Genomic DNA, 21745 nt, shown 5'->3' on the forward strand with positions numbered 1-21745 from the left:
AAGATCAGATTATCATTCTGGTTCTGAATGTTGGGTTACAATTTTTAAAAGTCCTTGAATCTTTGAGCAACAAAGATTAAGGGAAAAACAGACCATTTAAAAAATACCTATGTGAGAAGTTTAATGTTTTTATTTTCACTTATTCAAGAGATATAGGAACATAAGACAGTGAGATAACATAAGATAGCAAACAAATAGCAGAGGAACAGTAAAAAAATAACTTATTTTCTGTAGCTGAGAAAATGCTAGCTATAAGTATCTTTTTTTTTTTTTCCTTTTTTGTCTTTTTTCGTGACCGGTAACGGGATTGCAACCCTCAGTGTCGCGCCCGCCCCACGCTCAACCAGTGAGCAGACTGGTCTCTATATGGGATCCGAACCCTCGGCGGGAGTGCTGCCGCGCTCGCAAGCGCCGCACTCTACCGAGTGCGCCACCGGGCCAGCCCCTATAAGTATCTTTTTTAAAAAAAATTTATTTTATTTTGTCAATATACAATGTGGTTGATTATTGTGGCCCAATTACCAAAACCTCCCTCCCTCTCCCTCTCCCCCCTCCCTTCCAACAACCTCATATTTCTTCACTTGTCATATCAAAGTCAAGGAATTGTAATTGTTGTGTCTTCTCCCCTCCCCCCAGTTTATTTGTGTATTTATTTATTTTGAGCTCCCACAAATAAGTGAGAACATGTGATATTTCTCTTTCTGTGCCTGACTTGTTTCACTTAATATAATTCTCTCCGGGTCCATCCGTGTCATTGCAAATGGCAGTATTTCATTCTATTTATAGCTGAGTAGTATTCCCTTGTGTAGATATACCACATTTTCCCTATCCACTCAACTGATGATGGACATTTGGGCTGGTTCCAACTCTTGGCTATTGTAAAAAGTGCTGTGAAGAACATTGGGGAACAGGTATACCTTCAACTTGATGATTTCCATTCCTCCGGGTATATTCCCAGCAGTGGGATCACTGGCTCATATGGTAGATCTATCTGCAATTGCTTGAGGAACCTCCATACCATTTTCCATAGAGGCTGCACCATTTTCCAGTCCCATCAACAATGTATGAGGGTTCCTTTTCTCCGCAACCTCACCAGCATTTATCGTTCACAGTCTTTTGGATATTAGCCACCCTAACTGGGGTGAGATGGTATCTCAGTGTGGTTTTGATTTGCATTTCCTGAATGCTGAGTGATGTTGAGCATTTTTTCATGTGTCTGTTGGCCATTCATATATCTTCCTTTGAGAAATGCCTGTTTAGCTCTTTTGCCCATTTTTAATTGGGTTACTTGTTTATAAAAAGTGACCACATGCTAGAACACAAAGATACAGTATCATACATTCTACAATCTTTGATTGCTTTAAGTTAGAAAAAATGCACACTTGTAAATTAAAAAAAAAACACTTCAAATAATTCATACATCACAGAATTAATATAATGGGAACTAAACAATACTTGGAATAGAATGATTAACAATACTAAATATCAAAACCTGTAGAAAAACAGTATTTAGAGGGAAATGTATTGCCTAAGTGCTCATACTGATGAAAGCTAAAGATTAATGAACTAATCATGAAACTTGAGAAATTAAAAATAACAGCAGAATAAACCTAAAGAAAATAGGTGAAAAGACATAAAAGATAAGTGTGAAAATTAAATAGAAAACAAAGATCAACAACATTAAGGTTGGTTATCTGAACATATTTTGAAAATAGATAAAAGTCTAGTTGCCTGTATGAAGAAGAATTAGAGACAGATAACATTACAAATAGCTTCCCCCCCCCCCACAAGATGGCTGACTAGAGGCAGCCAGCCCTCACCTCTAATGCAAAAAAAGGTCCAATGCAACAAATAGATAGTCATCTGTAGACCAGAGTGCCTAGGAAAAAAACAAAAGACTCCAGCTAAACAGTGAGGAATACTCGCCTCCCCCCCGCCACCCCCCTCAAGATCTGGAAACTTGACACAGAAACATGAAAAGACAGGGGAAGCACTGACCAGGACTGGCATGGAGACTGGAGAAACCCCTGCACTGCTGGGACATGGTAGGAGGTAGAAGCTGGTGGCTGACACTCCTACCCCAGATGCCTATAATCATGCTGCAAAGTAATCTCACAGCCACTGAGGCCAGTGAGGCTAGTGTGTGGAGCAGCTAAGAGCCCACATGACTATATTTTTCCAGAGGGGAACTACATGCAAAGTCCCCCCCCCATTACCCTTGGTCCTGGGCCGCTGTTGGACATTGCCATTTTGGGAAAGAAGCTGGGGGAGCTCAGAGTTCCCCTGACCCAGTGGCCGTACACTCTACAGCTGAGTGTGGAGGGAGCAAGCTGGCTGCCTGAATATAGACCCCCGTTCCCCCCGGGAGATCAGAACCCAGCCCAACTCAATGGCCCCCCACTGCCCCAGTGGACAGTGAGCAAGGATGGAGCCAGTGCCTTGGGCTGGTCACCTGGATACATATCTTTCTTCCCCAGGAGCTCAGTGTCCCACCTGACAAAGGGTAATGGCTGAAGCCAACAGAGAGTGGGGGCAGCACACTGGCAACTTGGATCCATGCCCCTCCTTCCTCTGGGAGCTGAAAGCTCCATCTGAGTTAGGGCCCTGTGCTGGTCACTTGTATCCATCCCTCCTTCCCTGAAAGTTCAGAGGTCTGCCTGATGCAATAAGCTTACCAACACCACTGAAGAGCATGTGCAAGTCACCTAGATCCAGACCCAGGGGCCCAGAGTTCCACCTAATGCAGTGACCCACCCACATAACAGAGAAGGTGCAGAGAGTGAACCAGCATTTACTACTGCACTGATACAGAACCAAACTTGACACCAAACCTCACTCAATATAGAGCACTTCTACAGGTAAGAGACTTTCCCATCAATAACCACTCCAAAAATTGAAAGAAGTGACTATTCTGCCAGATGCCCAGACATCAATGCAGAGATACAAGAAGCATAAAACAACATCAGTGCAGAGATACAAGAAGCATAAAACAGGAAAACCTGCCTCCCCCAAAAGAAGACTACAATTCTCCAACACCAGACCTCAAACAACAGGAAACTAGTGATCACCTTAAGTGGAATTCCAAATGGCAATATAGAGGAAATTTAACATAATGCAAAAAAATAAAAAATAAAATAAAATCACAATGAAGATAGAAATCACAATGAAGTTAAATCACAATGAAGATAGAAATCACAATGAAGTCAAAAACAAAAAACAATCCAGGACATGTATGAGAAATTCAACAAAGAGACAGAAATGATAAAAAAGAACCAAGTAGAAATCCTGGAACCAAGTAAAAATACAACCAAGAGCATAAGCAGCAGGCTAGAACAAGTGTAAGAAAGAATTTCTGAACTAGAATACAGGGTTTCTGAATTAACACAGTTGGACACCCCCCCAAAAAAAAAATTAAAATAAATGAAGAAAGCTTAAGAGATCTATCTGATAACCTTAGCAGGCAAACATTCATATTATGGGTATACCAGAAAGGAAAGAGAATGGAAAAAGCATCGAAAGCCTATCTAATAAAATATGCAAATCAAAACCACACTGAGATACCATCTCACCCCAGTTAGGATGACTAATATCCAAAAGACTGTGAACAATAAATGCTGGTGAGGTTGCGGAGAAAAGGAACCCTCATACATTGTTGATGGGACTGGAAAATGGTGCAGCCTCTATGGAAAATGGTATGGAGGTTCCTCAAGCAATTGCAGATAGATCTACCATATGAGCCAGTGATCCCACTGCTGGGAATATACCCGGAGGAATGGAAATCATCAAGTTGAAGGTATACCTGTTCCCCAATGTTCTTCACAGCACTTTTTACAATAGCCAAGAGTTGGAACCAGCCCAAATGTCCATCATCAGTTGAGTGGATAGGGAAAATGTGGTATATCTACACAAGGGAATACTACTCAGCTATAAATAGAATGAAATACTGCCATTTGCAATGACACGGATGGACCCGGAGAGAATTATATTAAGTGAAACAAGTCAGGCACAGAAAGAGAAATATCACATGTTCTCACTTATTTGTGGGAGCTCAAAATAAATAAATACACAAATAAACTGGGGGGAGGGGAGAAGACACAACAATTACAATTCCTTGACATTGATACGACAAGCGAACAGAAAAGTGGTTGTTGGAAGGGAGGGGGGAGAGGGGAGGGAGGGAGGTTTCAGTAATGGGCCACAATAATCAACCACATTGTATATTGACAAAATAAAATAAAATTTGGAATAAAAAAAAATAATAACCAAAAACTTCCTGAGTATTGGGAGAGATATGGTCTCCCAGATCTAAGAAGCTCAAAGATCCCCAAACAGGTTAAACCTTTCTAGGACCTCCCTGAGACACATTTTAGTCAAATTGTCAAAAGTCAAAGATAAAGAAATCTAAAAACAGCAAGAGAAAGCATCAAATTACCTATAAGGGAATGCCCATCAGGCTATCAGCAGTCTCAACAGAAACTCTACAGGCCAGAAGAGAGTGGAATGATATATTCAAAATATAAAAAAATTATAAATAAATTTAAAAATAACTGCCAACCAAGAATGCTATATCCAGCAAAGCCTTCCTTCAGAAATGAAGGAGAAATAGTATCTTTCTCAGACAAACAAAAACTGTAAGAATACACCATCACAAGACCAGCCCTTCAACAATTTTTGTAGGGAGCTCTACAACAGGAATCAAAGAGTGATATATATCACCATGAATACACAAGAATGAATAAAAACTGCTAGTAGAACAGATATGCAAGTGACATAGAGAAAGAAAACATATCTCATCACTACAAAAAAATTCTAAACAGCAAAGACAAACAATAAAAAGGAAAGAAAGGAACAAAAGAAATATAAAACAAATAAATTAAATGGTGGGAATGAGGCAATTCCTTTCAGTAACAACCCTGAATATAAATGGATTAAATTCCCCACTTAAAAGATGTAGACTGGCTGAATGGAATGAAAAACTACACCCCGTTATATGCTGCCTGCAAGAAACTCACTACACCAATAAAGACTCACATAATCTAATAGTGAAGGTATGAAAAAAGATATTCCACACCAATGGAAACCCAAATAAGCAGGAGTTGTCATTCTTATATCAGATAAAGCAGACTTCAAACAAAAAACTATAAAAGAGACAAAGAAGGACATTATGATCATAAAAGGATCAATGCAGCAAGAAGATATAACAATCATAAATGTATATGCACCCAACAGTGGAGCACCCAGATATATAAAGCAATTGTTATTGGCTCTAAAGGGAGAGATGGATCCCAGCACAAAAATACTTAGGGACTATAATACGTCCCTCTCATCACTGGACAGATCATTTAGACAAAAAGAAAAAAAAATAGCACAAAAATATTGAATTTAAACAGCACTTTAGACCAAATGGACTTGATAGATGTTTAATCAAACACCTATGGAATATACATCTTCCCATCAGCACAAGGATCATTCTCCAGAATAGACCACAAGTTAGGCCACAAATCAAGTCTCCACAAATTTTAAAAGATTGAAATCATATGAAGTCTATGTTCAGACCACAATGGATGGAATAAAATGAGAAATTAACAAAATTTTAGAAACTATATAAATACATGGAAATTAAACAACATGTTCATGAACGACCAATGGCTCAATGAAGAAATAAAGCAGGGAATCAAAAAATTCCTTGAAACACGTGAAAATACAAGCACAACTTACCAAAACCTATAGGATACTGAAAAAGCAGCCTAAGCAGACTAAGTTTATTGCAATAAATGCTTGCATCAAAAGAAGAGAAAGACTTCAAACAACCTAATGTTTCACCTCAAAGAACTAGAAAAACAAGAACAGTCCAATCCCAACATTAGTAGATGAAACAAACAAAAACTAAAAGCAGAACTAATGAAATAGAGACCAAAAAACAAAAGATCAATGAAACAAAAAGTTGCTTTTGTGAGATTAACAAAATAGACAAAGCAATAGCTAATCTAACTAGAAAAAAAAGAGAAGAATCAAATAACAAAAATCAGAAATGGAAAAGGAGACATTACAACCAATAGCACAGAAATAAAAAGAATCAGACACTATTATGAACAACTATATACCAACAAATTTGAAAATCTGGAGGAAACAGATAAATTTCTGGATACATACACCCTACCAAGACCAAACCAAGAAGAAATAGGAAACCTGAACAGACCAATAATGAGCAACATGATTGAAGCAGTAATCAGCAGTCTCCCAATAAGAAAAGCTCAGGATTGGATGGCTTCACTGCTGAATTCTACCAAGCCTTTAAAGAAGAATTAATACCAATTATTTTCAAACTATTCAAAAAAATTGAAATAGAGCGCATTCTCCCCAGCTCATTCTATGAGGCCAGCATCACTCTGATACCAAAATCAGACAAAGACACAACAAAAAAAGAAAACTACAGGCCAATATCCTTGATGAACATAGATGCAAAAATCCTCAACAAAATATTAGCAAACAGAATACAACAGCACATCAAAAAGATTATACACCATGATCAAGTAGGATCATCCCAGGGATACAAGGATGGTTCAACATATGCAAATCTATAAATGTGATACACCACATCAATAAAATCAAGGGCAAAAACCATATGATTTTCTCAATATATGCAGAAAAAGTATTTGACAAAATTCAACAGTCCTTCATGATAAAGACTCGCAACAAATCAGATATAGAAGGAAAGTATCTCAACACAATTTTCAAAAAAGAAATAAAAAACATGACATAACTGGAAACAGTGGGTGTTAGAAGAGCTTAGAGAAAGTCATACAACCTTTTAACTCAGAGCATAGGTTTGGGGGTCAAAGAGATTTGTCTTTGAATTCTAAATCTGCTGCATGCCAGCAACGTAATCTTGGGCCAGTCTCCTGACCTCGTATCTCATTGGAACAATAACGACAGATTGTGAATATAAAATAAAACAGAAAGGAAAGTATTTGGCACATTAAAACACAAGAAAAATTAGCTATACGTTACTACAATGTTTAAAAATCATTAGCATCAGAGAGTAGTGCCCTGGGCAGCTTGACCGGTTTTTCATGTGTAAATAGTGTGTCAAGAGCAAGAAACAGAGCTGGACAGGGAATAGTGACATTTCATGGGGGACAAACGTGTGAGCAAAGGCATAAAAAGGGATGCACAGGGTCAGAGCTGGTCCTGAATGAGGGAAAGTCGTAGTATAGAGTGTTTGTAACATCGGAAACTTTGGTTGCACACAGAGAAGCAGTTGTACTTCTTGGTAACACTGACTGAGAAAACATCGTCAAAAAGGGGCTTGCAGATACCACAGTCCCCCATTTCTGCCTCTGTGCACTCCTCAGACACATTCACTAATGTAAGCCCCCATGCTGGGGACCACTGCTACAGAAGGATTAGATTAAAACAGTAGCACAAGGAAGAGAATCGGGCCAGACCACATTTCCATATTAAAATTTAGAACACTAAATTAGTAGAGTCAATGAGCTGGAGCAAAGAGAGGTTGTTTAAGCTCTCCTCCCCCTTCAGATTGAATTGCACCTTAACTATTCCATCCAGAGGAGAACCTGCCCTGATCAAAACACTTCTAAAGAAATCTGAGGGCTCAATAATATTGTTATTTTTCACTTTCCTGTGTTTTAATCCTCTGGTACACAGCTGGCTCTAAGTAAGTGTTTGATAAATGAGGGCAGCCATGAATAATTTTAGCTACTATGGTATCAGAACCTGCATATTTTGTGAATATTATGCATATGGCGTGTAAGTGTAGGGTATGTTAGGCTTTCTCAAATGTGTGACTGTTCATGAGGTCTGAGCAGTATTCATCCTTAATCCAGCAATCCTGTCTTCTTTAATTAATACCAGCCTCTCAGACCAAATTCTGTCTGGGTGTTTTATATGAGAATCCACTAAAGTTGCACTGCCCCTTTAGATACAATCTGGAATTCTGAGGAGTCCAGAAAATTTATAATTTCTCTCAGGCAGACACTTCCTGGAGCATATAGGCTCCACCCTGACTTCAGCAGTGAGCCTGCCACCCAGCTAAGTCCTGAGAAAGAAGGTTTAAAAGGCCAGAGAAGCCCCACTGGCTTCATCTTGGGCATTCCCTGCATAGCAGCCTCCCCAGCATGGACCATACAGCATCCTGCACTGACTGCTTCTCCTCTGAGTACCATGGCAGGAGATTCCTCCAAACAAAAACATCTCAAGCGGGCTGCTTAGGCCTCTGTCATTGTGTAGTTCAGGGAGCCCTCAGTCAGCCAAAGCCTGGTGTTTTGAGGGAGGGTGGGAGCTTTGCCCCTGCTGGTCCTAGTAGCCTTTATGTCTGGAGATTGCAGTGTAAGGGAAAGGGAGTCATTTGAAAGTGTTTGTACCTTGTTATTTCCAAAGAATCTCTGCTCTTGAGACAATCAGTGCTCTGTCAAGTTCAAGAACTTTTAATTTTAAACATATCTGAGTATTGGGGCTGAGGAAACTAGGGGAAACTCACCACAAGAGATGTTATTTGTGGCTCAATTTCCCCCTCCCTGTATCTTTCTGTTACTCTTTCTTACCATGTCAGTCTGGGGACATAATTGGTCTTCTCTTTGTGGAACTGGCTCCTAAAATACTTTAGAATTCTGGCCTGGAGCTGCTGGGCAGTCCTATTTTGATGAAACCACTGTTTGCTGGTGAATCAATCACTTCCTCTAGACTGCTTTCTTCCTGTTCTTCTGTGAGGTCAGAGCCACTCACTTGGGGACAATCCACCTTGGCTTTAATCTATATTTTGTCTGGCATGGGAGACTGGATGGACACTCCATGAACAAATAGACTCAAGAGGATTCTGGAAGCTGGAACATAGATGGGACTTTAGTTCTTTATTAAAAACTGATATGTAAAACATTTTCCACCCCCCTACCTTGGCAAATATGTCCTCATAATGACAAAACCAAAGGATACCTGTAAAGCTATGGTTTTTATGTGTCTGAGGGCTGGCAGAATATCAGTCAACTAAATTTATTATTATAAGGCTGGCCAGTTTGCTCAGTTGATTAGAGCACAGCCAAGGTCACAGTCACGGGTTCAGACCCCCATACTGACAAGCAGCAAAAAAAAAAATTAAGTATTATTGCACACATCAGGCTCTTCTGCCTATGGAATGGTGACAGTTGAATGAGTAAAAACATAAAAGTTCACATAACTTGTAGATTTTGTATTTCTTGCCTTTCTTTCAGCAAAATCACTAATTTTGTTGTTATAATCAAGATGTTTACATAATTTATTTTCAACTCAGTAATGGTCTAAAACTTTAAAAAAATTGTAATTGTATTCAAAGTATACAAAATTTAAACATTTTTATGAGAACATATAAATTAAATAGGAAAATAAAAAGTTATTTTATGTTTCCAAAAGTCTTCTTTTAAAATATTCATTGATTCTTCCAATTCATAAACCAGGAATGTCTTTCCATCTCTTAGTGTTTTCTTTAATTTCTTTCAGAAGTGATTTGTAGTTCTCATTGTAGAGGTCTTTCACCTCTTTGGTTTGATTTATTCCTAGGTATCTTATTTTTTGGTGACTATTGTAAATGGTCTTGCTTTCTTGATCTCTTTTTCTTCTAGTTTGTTGTTGGAGTATAAAAATGCTACTGATTTTTGTGTGTTGATTTTGTATCCTGCAACATTACTGAATTCATTTATCAGCTCTAGAGTTTTTTTGGTAGAGTCTCTTAGATTTTCTATATATAGAATCATGGAAAGACATTCCTTGTTTGTGGATTGGAAGAGTCACTGTAGTAAAAATGTCCATACTATCCAAAGCGATCCACAGATTCAATGAAATCCGCATCAAAATGCCAATGACATTTTTCACAGAAATAGAAAAAAGAATCCTCACATTCATATGCAACAACAAAAGACCCTGAATATCCAAAGCAATCCTGAGTAAAGAAATTAAAGCCAGAAGCATTACACTTCCTGACTTCAAACTATATTACAAATCTATAGTAACAAAAACAGCATGGTACTGGCATAAAAACAGACCCATGGACCAGTAGAACAGAATAGAGAATTCAGAAATCAACCCATGTATTTACAGCCAACTGATCTTTAACAAAGGCACCAAGAACATACATGGGGAAAAGACTGCCTCTTCAATAAATGGTGCTGGGAAAACTAGATATCCATTTGTAGAAGAATGAAACTTGATCTGTACCTCTCACCATATACCAAAATCCACTCAAAATGGATTAGAGATTTAAATATAAGGCCTGAAAATTTAAAACTCCTAGAAGAAAACATAGGGGAAATGCTCAGGATTTAGGACTGGGCAAAGACTTTATGGATAACACCCAAAAACACAGGCAACGAAAGAAAAAATAAACAAATGAGATTATATCAAACTAAAAAGCTTCTGCACAGCAAAGGAAACAATCAATAGAGTGAAAAGACATCCTACAGAATGGGAGAAAACATCTGCAAACTACACATCTGACAAGGGATTAATATCCAGTATATATAAAGAGCTCAGACAACTTTAGAGCAAAAAACCAAATCATCCAATTAAAAGATGGGAAAAGGAGCTGCATAGACATTTCTCAAAGGAAGACATACAAATGGCCAACAAGTATATGAAAAATACTCAACATCACTGATCATCAGGGAAATGCAAATCAAAAGTACTTTGAGATACCACCTCACCCCAATCAGACTGGCAATTATTAAAAAGACAGAGAATAGCAAATGCTGGCGAGGATGTGTAGAGAGAGGAACCCTCTGCACTGTTGGTGGGACTGTAAATTAGTACAGCCATTATGGAGAACAGTATGGAGGTTCTTCAACTACAGATAGAACTTCCATATGATCCAGGAATCCTACTACTGGGGATATATCCAGAGGATTGAAAAACATCAGTTCAAAGGGATACCTGCACTCCCATGTTTATTGCTGCTCTATTTACAATAGCTAGGTGAGGGTACCTACCTAAATGTCCATTAATGTATGACTGGATAAAGAATTGTGGTGTGTATATATATATATATATATATATATATAATACACACACACACACACACACACACACACACACACACATACATATACACAATGGAATACTACTCAGCTATCAAAAAGAATGAAACTCCACCATTTGCAGCAATGTGTATGAGCCTGGAGAAAATTATTCTAAGGGAAACGACCCAGGCACAGAAAGAGAAATACCGCATGTTCTCACTCATATCCGGGAGCTGAATCCATAAACAAACAAATGAACAATAAAGAGAGACAGAAAGAAAGAAAGAAAATAACAATCACAGTAATACGTTGAACTTTTAGAAAGCTAGAGGTAGAAAAGGTGAGGGGAGGCGTAGAGGGAGGGGGGCTAATGAGGAATTGGTTAATGGACACAAAGAATGATTTCATATTGTAATGATGAATAAGCTAACTATATTGATCTAACCACCACACATTGTACACAATTATTGAAAATCAACGTTGTACCCTGCATGTATGTATAATAAAATATTCAAAATTATCTATTAACTTTAAAAAGTAAAATACAATTATAATTAATAGATGCCAAAATTTAATCCAGTATATTAACATTAATTAAATCTTATTATTTTTATAAAGATAAAACTATTCACATAGTAAGCATTCTATGTCCACCTAGTTGCCCACATAAAGAATCAGTACCACGACACATGTACGATAGTAATATGAAATGTTGATATTGCAAAATGTTCCTAAGCCACCATTTGTAACTTTTCTAAAATTGTGCTAATTAAGCAGCATGAAAACGAGGAATTATAATAAAAAGAGAAGCAGGAAAAAGGATTCTCAGCATTATCTAGAAATGACACTTTGTTATAAAACAATCTCTTGCATTTATGTTATCTTAAAGGAGAGATTTGACAAGTTTGACTTTTCCCTTAACCCAGCATTCTTTTCTCCTCACATGCTCCAAGCATTCCAAAGCAATATTACCATAGCTCATGATCCTTCTCAACTTTCAAACCTTTTCTTTTGAAGATATAGGGCAGGAGATGTGGAGGTGCATTTCTCTGGAGCCTGAGGAGTGTAGTGCTGGGCCAGCTGAGTGCCAGATCTCAATCATAAAGGCACCACATGTTCTGTAATGAATTTGTGTGTGATTGTAATATGTGGAGCCTTCTAAGATACCTCTTGTCTAGGTCTATGAAGGGTACTGTACGAGTATGTATCACCCATAGTCATGCTCTCCAAGAGAAACTACTGCTATCATTTGGGAATATTTCTTTCCAGTTATTTTCTACATCTTGTTTTCATATTTAAGGATATTCTAAGAAATATAACACAGAGTTTCTGTCCTCATGGGCACTTGCTTACAAATAATCAACCTGGCTTTGTTCTCAGTAAAGAGAGGACTGACAACTAAACTCTGAGCAAGAGGGATTAATAGGCCATTGGATTTGCCTGTTTAGTCAAATTATCTACTAATGTTTAGCACAAACTTATAGTGGGTCTTTTAGAGATAATACGGTCCTAGAAATAGCTTAGGAAAATGTCATGGCTTTGTCAATTTCCCTCATGCTAGTAAGAGGAACTACCATTTACTGAGGACAAGGACCATAATAAATCATTTATACTCATTATTTCATTCGAAATTTGAAATTGAAATTTCATTTGAATTTAAAATTTGAATACTAATTACTTATTTCATTGGGCCAATAACTCCATGAAGAAGGTCCTATTTACTCCCCCTTTTAAAAAGGGAAAACTGAAGCTTGGAGAGGTTTAGTAACTGATGTTAGGCCACATGGGTAAGAAATAATAGAGCTATAACCACTTCCAGAGCCTGCTACTATTAGATATTAAGTTATGACAGATAAAACTGCTCCCTATCACTGAAGGGTGGAGAGACTCTTCTGCTGTTGGGTTAGTCAATGATAATTGTATCAGTCAGGATAGGCAAGGTTGTGCTGCAGTAACGACAAACCATCAAATCTCAGATGCTTAATACAATAAAAGTTTACTTCTTATTCATCCTACATGTCCATCTTTCTTCACCTAAAACTTTACTGGGCTTTGTTTTCTCTCTAGGACCATATTGATGGAGAAGTCACTATCTGGAACGTTGCCAGTTGTGGTGGCAGAAAAAAAGAACACTAAAACATCTATAGACAATTAAATGCTTGTGATCATAACTTGTCAGTCAGAACTTGTAATGTGATCCACTGGGCCACACAGAGGGCCAGGAAGTAAAATTCTACCGTGTGCCTGGAAGACAGAGATCTAGAAACACCTGTATCAGCATGACTACTTTGATACACATGGCCACCAAATAACCAGACTCTTCCATCCATACTATTGACATTCTGCTAGCAAGTTCTTTCTGCTGGGGCCAGATCATAGAAGTAACCCAAACAACAGCAGGGCAGGTGTGAACAGTCTTCCAGTGCTGGCAGCAAGGATAGTGGGTGGGATTAGTGGAGTAGCAGGGAGAGTCAGGGTTCTGAGGATAATAATAAATATGGACCAGGCACCATTTGAATTCACTTCATGCATACTAATCTATTTAATCTTCACAACAACACTGTGAGGTAGGTCCAATTATATTCATTTTGAAGATGGGGAAAGTGAGGTAAGTGAGGTACAAAAGTAACTTGCCCAGAAAACACAGTAGCAAGTGACAATGTGGGATGTGGAACTTGGCAGGCTGGGTCCAGAGTTCATGTGTTTAGCTACTGAGCACATTCTCCCCTGCCTGTGGTCCCTGCTCAGAAAGAGATCCAAAAATCATACCCCTGGGTCTGTTTTCAACTCTGTCTTCACAATGACTTTAACTCTATGGAGTGAAGTTCATTTTCAAAGGCACACAAAACTACAGACTCTATCTAGCTGTGAAGAAGGATGAGTTGCTCTGTGTGTGAACCACAGAAGAGAGCCAGAAGCTGTAACATAAAATGCAAAGGCTTTTACATGTGCCTCACTCTAAGTCAGCAGACACCCGATGAAGGGAATCTCAGCCATGGCTTTGATTTGAATTATCTAGACCTCTTTGTATACAGACCTCATTGATTCAGACTCCATTGAAAAGAATAAACAAACCAGTGCCATAATGGTCATGAACACAGCAGAAGCCAGCATGGAATCCACAAGGAAGTTATTCCACTCACTTACCAGAGAGTACGCCCGAAATTCCAACTCTTATGAGTGACTCAACTTCATTGGCATTACTGTGTGGCCCCCCAAAATCCTGTCACAATATAGAAAAGTTAATTATCTGAATCTCTTTGTTCTATTACCTTACCCATGTCTCTTTTCTTGAGATGGAGCTGTAAGCATTAGGACTCATGATTCAAATATCTGGGATCCAACTTCCTAAATTGTCTTACTCTGGCAGAAATGAGAACACCATAATCCACGGTCAGCTGCTAATCCAATTAAGAGTGCCCCAAAGCATGTATTAAGTGCCTAGTTGCATATAGCATTGGCCTGGGTGCTTCCAACATGTCAGGCCCATGTACCATGCCATGTTCAGCTCAAACATCTTTTAGGTTCGTAGCAAAAGAAATGTTTTACTAGCTTTGAACATTTGCCACCAAATTACTGCTAGCAAGATCATTGCTTGTTAACTCTAGGCACAATTAAAAAGAAAAGAAAATCAGAATGACCAGTGTTAACCCATTACCCACTGTATTAGTTTCTATTGTTACTGTAACAAATTACTACAAACTTAGTGGCTTAAAACACGACAAATTCACAGATGATGGCAGAGCTGTGTTCCTTCTCAAGGCTTCAGGGGAGAATTGGTTCCTTTATTTACCCTTTTCAGTTTCTAGAGGCTCCTTCCTCCACCACCTCAACCTCTTGCCAGGATCTTCACAGCTCCTTCCCCTCACTCTGAGCTCCTGCCTCCCTCTTATAAAGACCCTTGTGATTGCATTGGGTCCACCTGGATAAACTGAGCTAATCTTCACATCCTTAATCACATCTGCAAAACCTCTCTTACTGTGTAAGGCAACTTGTTTACAGTTTCTGGGGATTAGAATGTGGACTTTTTGTGTGTGGGTGCATTATTTAGCTTCTGATACCCACCAAGATTTTTCAGATATGTGATACGCTGCATAACGTTTTACTCTAAAAATTATTTCATATGGTCCAGGGAAGCATTGCAAGAAAGGAAAATATCATCTGTAATGGTCTCAGTTGGGAATGTCAAAATGTTGTTGGCCTCTAGTTTTAGTATCTAACGTCAAGGACTTGAAGAGTTAATTTTTTCCCTACTTTTCTTTCCTTCTGGGGCTGTCATCTGCATGCAGCTCCATGCTCAGTCAGTGGTGGCTCTGGAGTAGGGCATCTCCAAGTTTCTCTTCTGCTTTGCTAAGTCCAGATAATTACTCTTGCATTTCAGAGTCCTCTGGGCTGCTGAGCTGGGCTTCCCATGCTGGGTCTTCTTTTTTTATGCCATCTTCTCCCCACCCCTTTTCCTCCATGTATGAGAGATGTTGAAGGCTTTATCCCAGACCTATCAGGCTGGCAGGATGGGAGGAGGCAGGCACCTGACTCCACCTTACCCTGTGTCTTCTCATCACTGGACTTAAAGCTGCATCCCTGAGTGATTGGATGGGGGAGGATCCAGAAGCAGCATAAACAGCAGGGGGCTTCCTTCTGCTCAGCACATCACAGGTGCCTCCCTCACCCTCAGGTTCCTTATCTATCATTCTACTCCTTGATTGCTGGCTATCCTGGCCAGTGTCACATATTCTTGCCTCCAGCACAAGGGGACTGAAACCAGCACTTCGTACATAATAAATAACAACCTCTGAAATAGAAAGCTATGAATGAGGAAATTTGCAAATCCAAGCTTTCCTGGGATGGGTGGGTAGCTGTAGGAGTTCACGCTAAAGAAAGGGAAGATTTTGCAGTTACACAAATTAAACTGGTTCTTCCCCAATGAAGAGTTCTTCTGTGCCCCTGGGAAGGGAAGCCCCTGAAAAGCACTGTGCCCATGCTGGGCCTGCCTTATGTTCTTAGGACCACTTCCCACCATTCAACAGCCAGAATTTAGCTAGGATACCAGCAGGGCCTTTTGACATGTGCATGTAACTATCTGAGAAAACTTTGGAGCTGGAAGAGTCAGAGCCAGGTAGAAATGACAACCTGCATCCATGCAACCCATTCCAGTTCATAGGGCTGGGACTAAGGTGAGACTGGTAAGTCCTGTGAGTTGCTAGCCACAGGTGCAAAAGTTAAGGGAGTGCCAAATAGTAATCAAGTAATCAAGAAAAATTATATTTTGATGGAAGTACTTCAAAAAAAATAAATAAAAATGAATGCAAAAAATTAACAATGCCCACACATCAAAATTTTAAATAAACATAAGTAACAATGCTATGCTGTACTATGTCAGAGCTTGAAGCCAAAGGGGAAAAAATCAGTAACACTGATCCTGCCCTTATTGAAAATTTTTATGCATTGTTCATCATAGATTTTTTTTGGCATTTATTTTTATTTTTTAAAAATATTGCACTGAAGTATTATTTATCATGATTATGGAGTTTTATGGCACCCCCTTAAATTTTGTGCCCCAGGTGAGTGGCCCATTCACCTCAACTTTTGCCAATTCTGCAGTACATGGAGCAGTTCAGAGGCTCATGTGAGCCTCACGACCACCCTCCAAATTAGGCAAGGCAAGTATTTTTCTAAGTCCTCAAACAAGTGGAATGGACTGCTCAGAACCACATGGTACCTGGTGAAGAAGAGATTAAAAATCAGGTTTGCTGACCCTGCATCTGGGATCTTCCCATGACGCTAGTGATTCTTAGTCTTTAGTGTACCAAAAAATCATATAGATTATAAAAACCCAGATTCCTTAGTCCCAACTACAGAGATTCTCATGCAGAGGTCTGGGGTGGAGCATAAGAACCTGCTTTTATTAAAAAAAAAAAAAGAAAAAAAAAAAAAACAATCACACAAGTTGATTGTGATGTTAATGGGCCACCAACTACAGTTTGGGCAACTCTGTAAGGACTCCAGGCAGATGCCCTCAAGCTACATTGCACAGGCACTACTGCAAGAACTTGAGGCTCTTATCGTTAACATTTCCTCTTGTGAAAAGATATCCCCACTTAATATGCATTAAAATATTACTTTATCTAGTAAGGATAACCTCAGCTAACTTATAAATAACAATCATTAACCCATCATCACTATTGTTAACTAAGGGAAAGCAGGGTCTGTATCCACAAGATTGGTATACTTTGAGGCATGAGAGAAGAAGGAAAATCTGAAGGATGAGGGACTGCTCCAATTAGATGGGGTTCCCTGAGCAGTCATGGGTCTGTTTGAGGGCACTGGGAACCTGGGATGAGCACCTCGAGGACAGAGGGATGGCACCTCAAAAACTAACTTTGTTTATTTAATAATTTTGCCAGTGCCAGTGAGAGCTGAGAAATTAACTTTTTATCAGGAGAGTTTCTTAATGTGGATCAAGTGAGAGAAAGAGCTATAAGAATAATTAATATTTTTAAAAAAACAACTTAGTCCTTGTAGAAATGGTAGTTTAAGCTGCAAATGCGTTACCAGGGCCATGAAGGCATAAGAGAAAGTGAGCTGAGCATGTGGCTACAAGGATAGCAATGCAGAAAGAATCTTGTCAGCGTTGCCAGGAAAGGCTTTCTGCTTGAGGTCAGAAGTTTGAAAATCAAGCAAACAAATAAAAATATTTAAATTGGATTCTTAAACCATTCATCTCTGGGAAAAAAAAAAAAAACAGCTGTTATTTTCTTTTCTATCAAGTCCAGCCATGTGGATTTTACCAAAGCTTTTCATCTAGGCACAAGATTTCCAGCTAGCCCTGTCGTTAGTGGTTTATTGTAGTCTCACATAGCTTGATTATGGCAAAGAGCAGAATTCCATGCCAAATGAAATTTATTGGCCTGTTTTGTTCTTTGGGTTGTGGGTAAAAGAAGTGGCAAAGGGAGCCAGTTATCTAATAATTGAAGTAAAAAGAAGTTGGCCTCAATGAAGTTTTTGATCTCAAGTGTTCAGATGGCCCTCATTCTCTGCCTTCTGGAATGTGGGTAGAGATATTATCTTACTGTAGAGTCTGGATGGCCATATACCCTAACAGAAACAAAATTCTAAGGGCAGCCCTCCACAAATTTGAAAACAGATTGTCTTCAAAAATTGTGCTTGGAAGATGGTTGTTTGGACACATGGTGTTGCAATTTTCAGATGCACTGCCTCAGTGCCATCCAGGAAAACATACGAATACTCTGCCTTTGTTTTCTAAAATATCCTGCCTCTTGCTCTGCTCCCTTCCTGTTTGCTGAATATCTTCCATTGCTCCATAGCTGCCCTGTCAACCAGAACGATGCTTCTTCATTAGCGGCACCACAATCACCTACAGAGCTTGCTAAACTACAAGTTTCTGGGTCCCACTCCCAGTTTTTTATTTGTGACATCTCTGTGGGACCTGAGAATTTTCATTTCTAATAAGTTCCCAGTTGATGCTGATACTGGAGAGTTTGAAAACCACCAGTATAGAGTGATGGTTCTCAAACATTAGAATCATCTGGAGAGCTTTTATAAAAATACTGATGCCCATGTTCAACCCACACCAATTAAATCAGACTGTTTGGAGATGGGGCTGGTATTAGTTTCCTAGAGCTACTGTAGTAAATTGCTACAAACCGGATGATTTAAAACAACAGGAAAGGATTCTCTCACAGTCCCAAATCAAGTTGTTGGCAGGGCTATGCTCCCTCAAAGGCTCTGGTTTCTGGTTGTTGCCAGCAAACCTTGGCATTCCTTGATATGCAGATACATCACTGCAATCTCTGCCTCCACTTTCACATGGCCTTCTCATCTGTGTGTATCTGTGTCTGTGTGTCCTCTCCTCTTTTGAAAAGAGCACCAGTGATAAAATTTGTCTCACCCTCACCCAGTATGACCTCTTCTTAATGTACATCTTGATTACATCTGCAAAGACCCTATTTCCAAGAAAAGTTACATTCTGAGGTTTCCAATGGACATAAATTTTGTGTGTGTGTGTGGGGGGGGGCATTATTCAAACCTATATGTGCCCTCCCTTGATTGTAAGATCTCTGAGGGTAAGATCCATGTGTTACCCAACTTCCATGAAGTCTGGCACAGAATATGATGAAAAACTTTTTTTGAATGGATGAGCTTGTGTGTTCTTTTCTAATTCACAGTCATCACAACAGAACAGATAAAACACACTCCTAATTTATCTTAAAAGCTTGTTAAAACTAACTGCAGATTCCAAGGACTTTAAAGTGTTTATCTGTTTGACTAATTCAGCTCTAAATTAAAGACCTTTTCCTTGAGCAAAGGAAGATATTGAAGGTATTTCTTTGTAGAAAGCCCCATAGTCTGTTCCTCAGGGCATTTTATAGGGAACATACCTATAAAGAGCCCAGATTACACACTTCTGAAAGCTTTTAATGATAAGAAACAATGTTTTTGAACTTCCCATTATGAACTACAAATAATATTTTTACATGAAACAAAAATGCTAAATTACTAAACTGCCTCCCTAGGGTTTTGAATTTTGTACAGTGTAAATGATTGCTTTCCATGAATTAAGACCACGGGGGTGTATCTTTAAAATGCCTGTGATGCAAAGCAGGAGGCAGGATGCCTATTGTCTGAACTTCAGAGTTAAAGAGAGGCTATTAGTCATGGGGTTGGGGGTAGGGGGCAGCTAAAAAGCAGGCCACAAGTCCTCGTAGAAAGTGGTCACATGTTGGAAGGTGCGATGTGGATTGTAAGGCAGTTGGAGATCAGAGTGAGTGAGGTTTGTTTGGATGAGGTGGCATCTGAGGATCACAATCAGAATTGTCCAAATGGCTTTATGTTGGCTCTGTTATGCCAATATCTATCAGGGATGGGTTAGCAGGGGTTCTTTGAAGACAGCTCTGTGCTGCTGGAGCACAAGTGTATATAGTGGGATGTGTACTGAGCTCAGTCGGAATTAGGAGCCCTGGATTCTTATCTTAGCTCTACCACAAATGATCTCTGAGGTTCTTTGCAGTTTTTAAATACATTGATGTGTGTGATAGGGTAATGTTTGAATGTAATTGATGACATCTGAATTCATGTATCCTGCTTTGCATTGCTGCATCTGCTTTATGCTGGTATCTTTAAAAAAAGAAAAAAGCTGAGAGATTTGGTCACTTCCTTAGATCTTTGGAAGTATTTTTCCATTAGTGCATTTCTGGTTTTGACACCCCTTATGATAGAAAATTCCTTCTTACATAATCCAGGAAGATCATAATGTTTAGAGGTTATGAAAATGTCTAAGTGCTTTTGCAACATTTGTAATGGTTTAAAAAAATCTTTATAACCACACACCCAATAGTTATAATAATTTCCAATTTTCTTTTTTTGCAGTGATAGTGATGCTTTTCAGTATGACATTATCTTACTCTCATATCTCTTGAACCATCTTCTGTGCTAATGAACTCCACTAAGAGAGACTGAAATAATTTTCTGAGCAGACTTCTCAGCTTTCTGAGAACTTGGAAGTTCTACCTTAATTCTCACATCTTAATAGTACATTTAGTTATAAAGATTCTTTAAGGTAAAAATCAAACACAAGTCGATGTGGCAGATGTTTCTAGAATTTGGACAGGAAGCACAAGTAGCAAAGGTAGCCTATGTTTACTGATGCCTTTTCCTATTTTTCAGTCTTTGCATAAGAAAGGGGTGCACTTCCTGCATGAGCATGGCATTGGGCATGTTTTTGCTTCCTGAGAGCTGCCCTATCTCTTCTTTGAAGTTATTTTCTGTTTGGCATGAAAGATGAACATCAATGTATCTGAAGTTTAATTCTGTTGAAGAAAAAAGTTCAAATCAGAGAGTGATTCTTTCTAACTGAAAAGGAAACTAATATTTATAGATCACCTACTACATGCAAAAGAGCTTGCATACATTACACAGATTTCTTTTAGTCCTCATTATTGTCCTCAGTTTACAGAGGAGAAAAAAGAGGCACACAGCTAGTAAGTTGCAGAATCAAAATTTGAATCCAGGCACACAGAGTCCACTTGTTTCTCGGAAACACTTTGGTTTGCTCTCAGTGTTTACACATTCTTTCTTTACAATACTCCATTTTTTAATTGTGGTAATATACATAACAGAAAATTTATCATTTTAGCCTATTTTAAGTATAAAGTTCATTGGCATTTAACACATTTACATTGTTGTGCAACCATCACCACCATCCATCTCCAGAATGTTTTCGTCACCCCAGACTGAAACTCTGCACCCATTCAACAGGAACTCTCCAGTCCTGTCTTGTCCCAGCTCCAGGTAAACACTGTCCTACTTCTTGTCTCTATAAATTTGATTATTGTAGGTACCACATATAAGTGAAATCATAGGGAAGCGTGAGGAGTCAGATACTGCCCGTGGGCCGGCCGTCCCGGGCTTCTGCTCCAACGGCCATCTCCTTTTCCTGTCCCCAGTGATCCTTCATTGCCGAGCTCAGAACACTGAGATTCTAAGATGGCGACGGGTCTGGAGCAGCTGTGACAGGAGACAGCGCGATCCTGTGAGCCGTGCACTGTGATACCAGAGTATTGATTGCATTTCCAAGAGCAACAAAAGGCGAATAATTCTTTCAACAACGATCCTACATCGACAAACAAGTGGCAGCAGGTTTGAGGTTTTGGGGCCGACACAGAAGAGGACTCCTGAGAGCACCCAAGCCCTGCTGCGGGAACGGGCGAGCAGCCCAGACAACA

General features: G+C 39.1%; 1 protein-coding gene across 1 annotated transcript in view; it reads right to left on the bottom strand.

Annotated features, from left to right (window-relative positions):
* Positions 1 to 13348: 13348 nt before the first annotated feature.
* The window catches only part of LOC103584973 (chromosome unknown open reading frame, human C7orf76), a 12206-nt gene continuing 3809 nt past the window's right edge, over positions 13349 to 21745 (bottom strand). The window contains 4 exon segments of the mRNA XM_008565822.1: positions 13349 to 13428; positions 14151 to 14226; positions 15301 to 15386; positions 15389 to 15584. Of these exon segments, the coding sequence (XP_008564044.1) occupies positions 13349 to 13428; positions 14151 to 14226; positions 15301 to 15386; positions 15389 to 15584 (438 nt within the window).

The sequence above is a fragment of the Galeopterus variegatus genome, unplaced genomic scaffold (genome assembly GCF_000696425.1).
Source record: "Galeopterus variegatus unplaced genomic scaffold, G_variegatus-3.0.2 Scaffold206, whole genome shotgun sequence".
Lineage (NCBI taxonomy): Eukaryota > Metazoa > Chordata > Mammalia > Dermoptera > Cynocephalidae > Galeopterus > Galeopterus variegatus.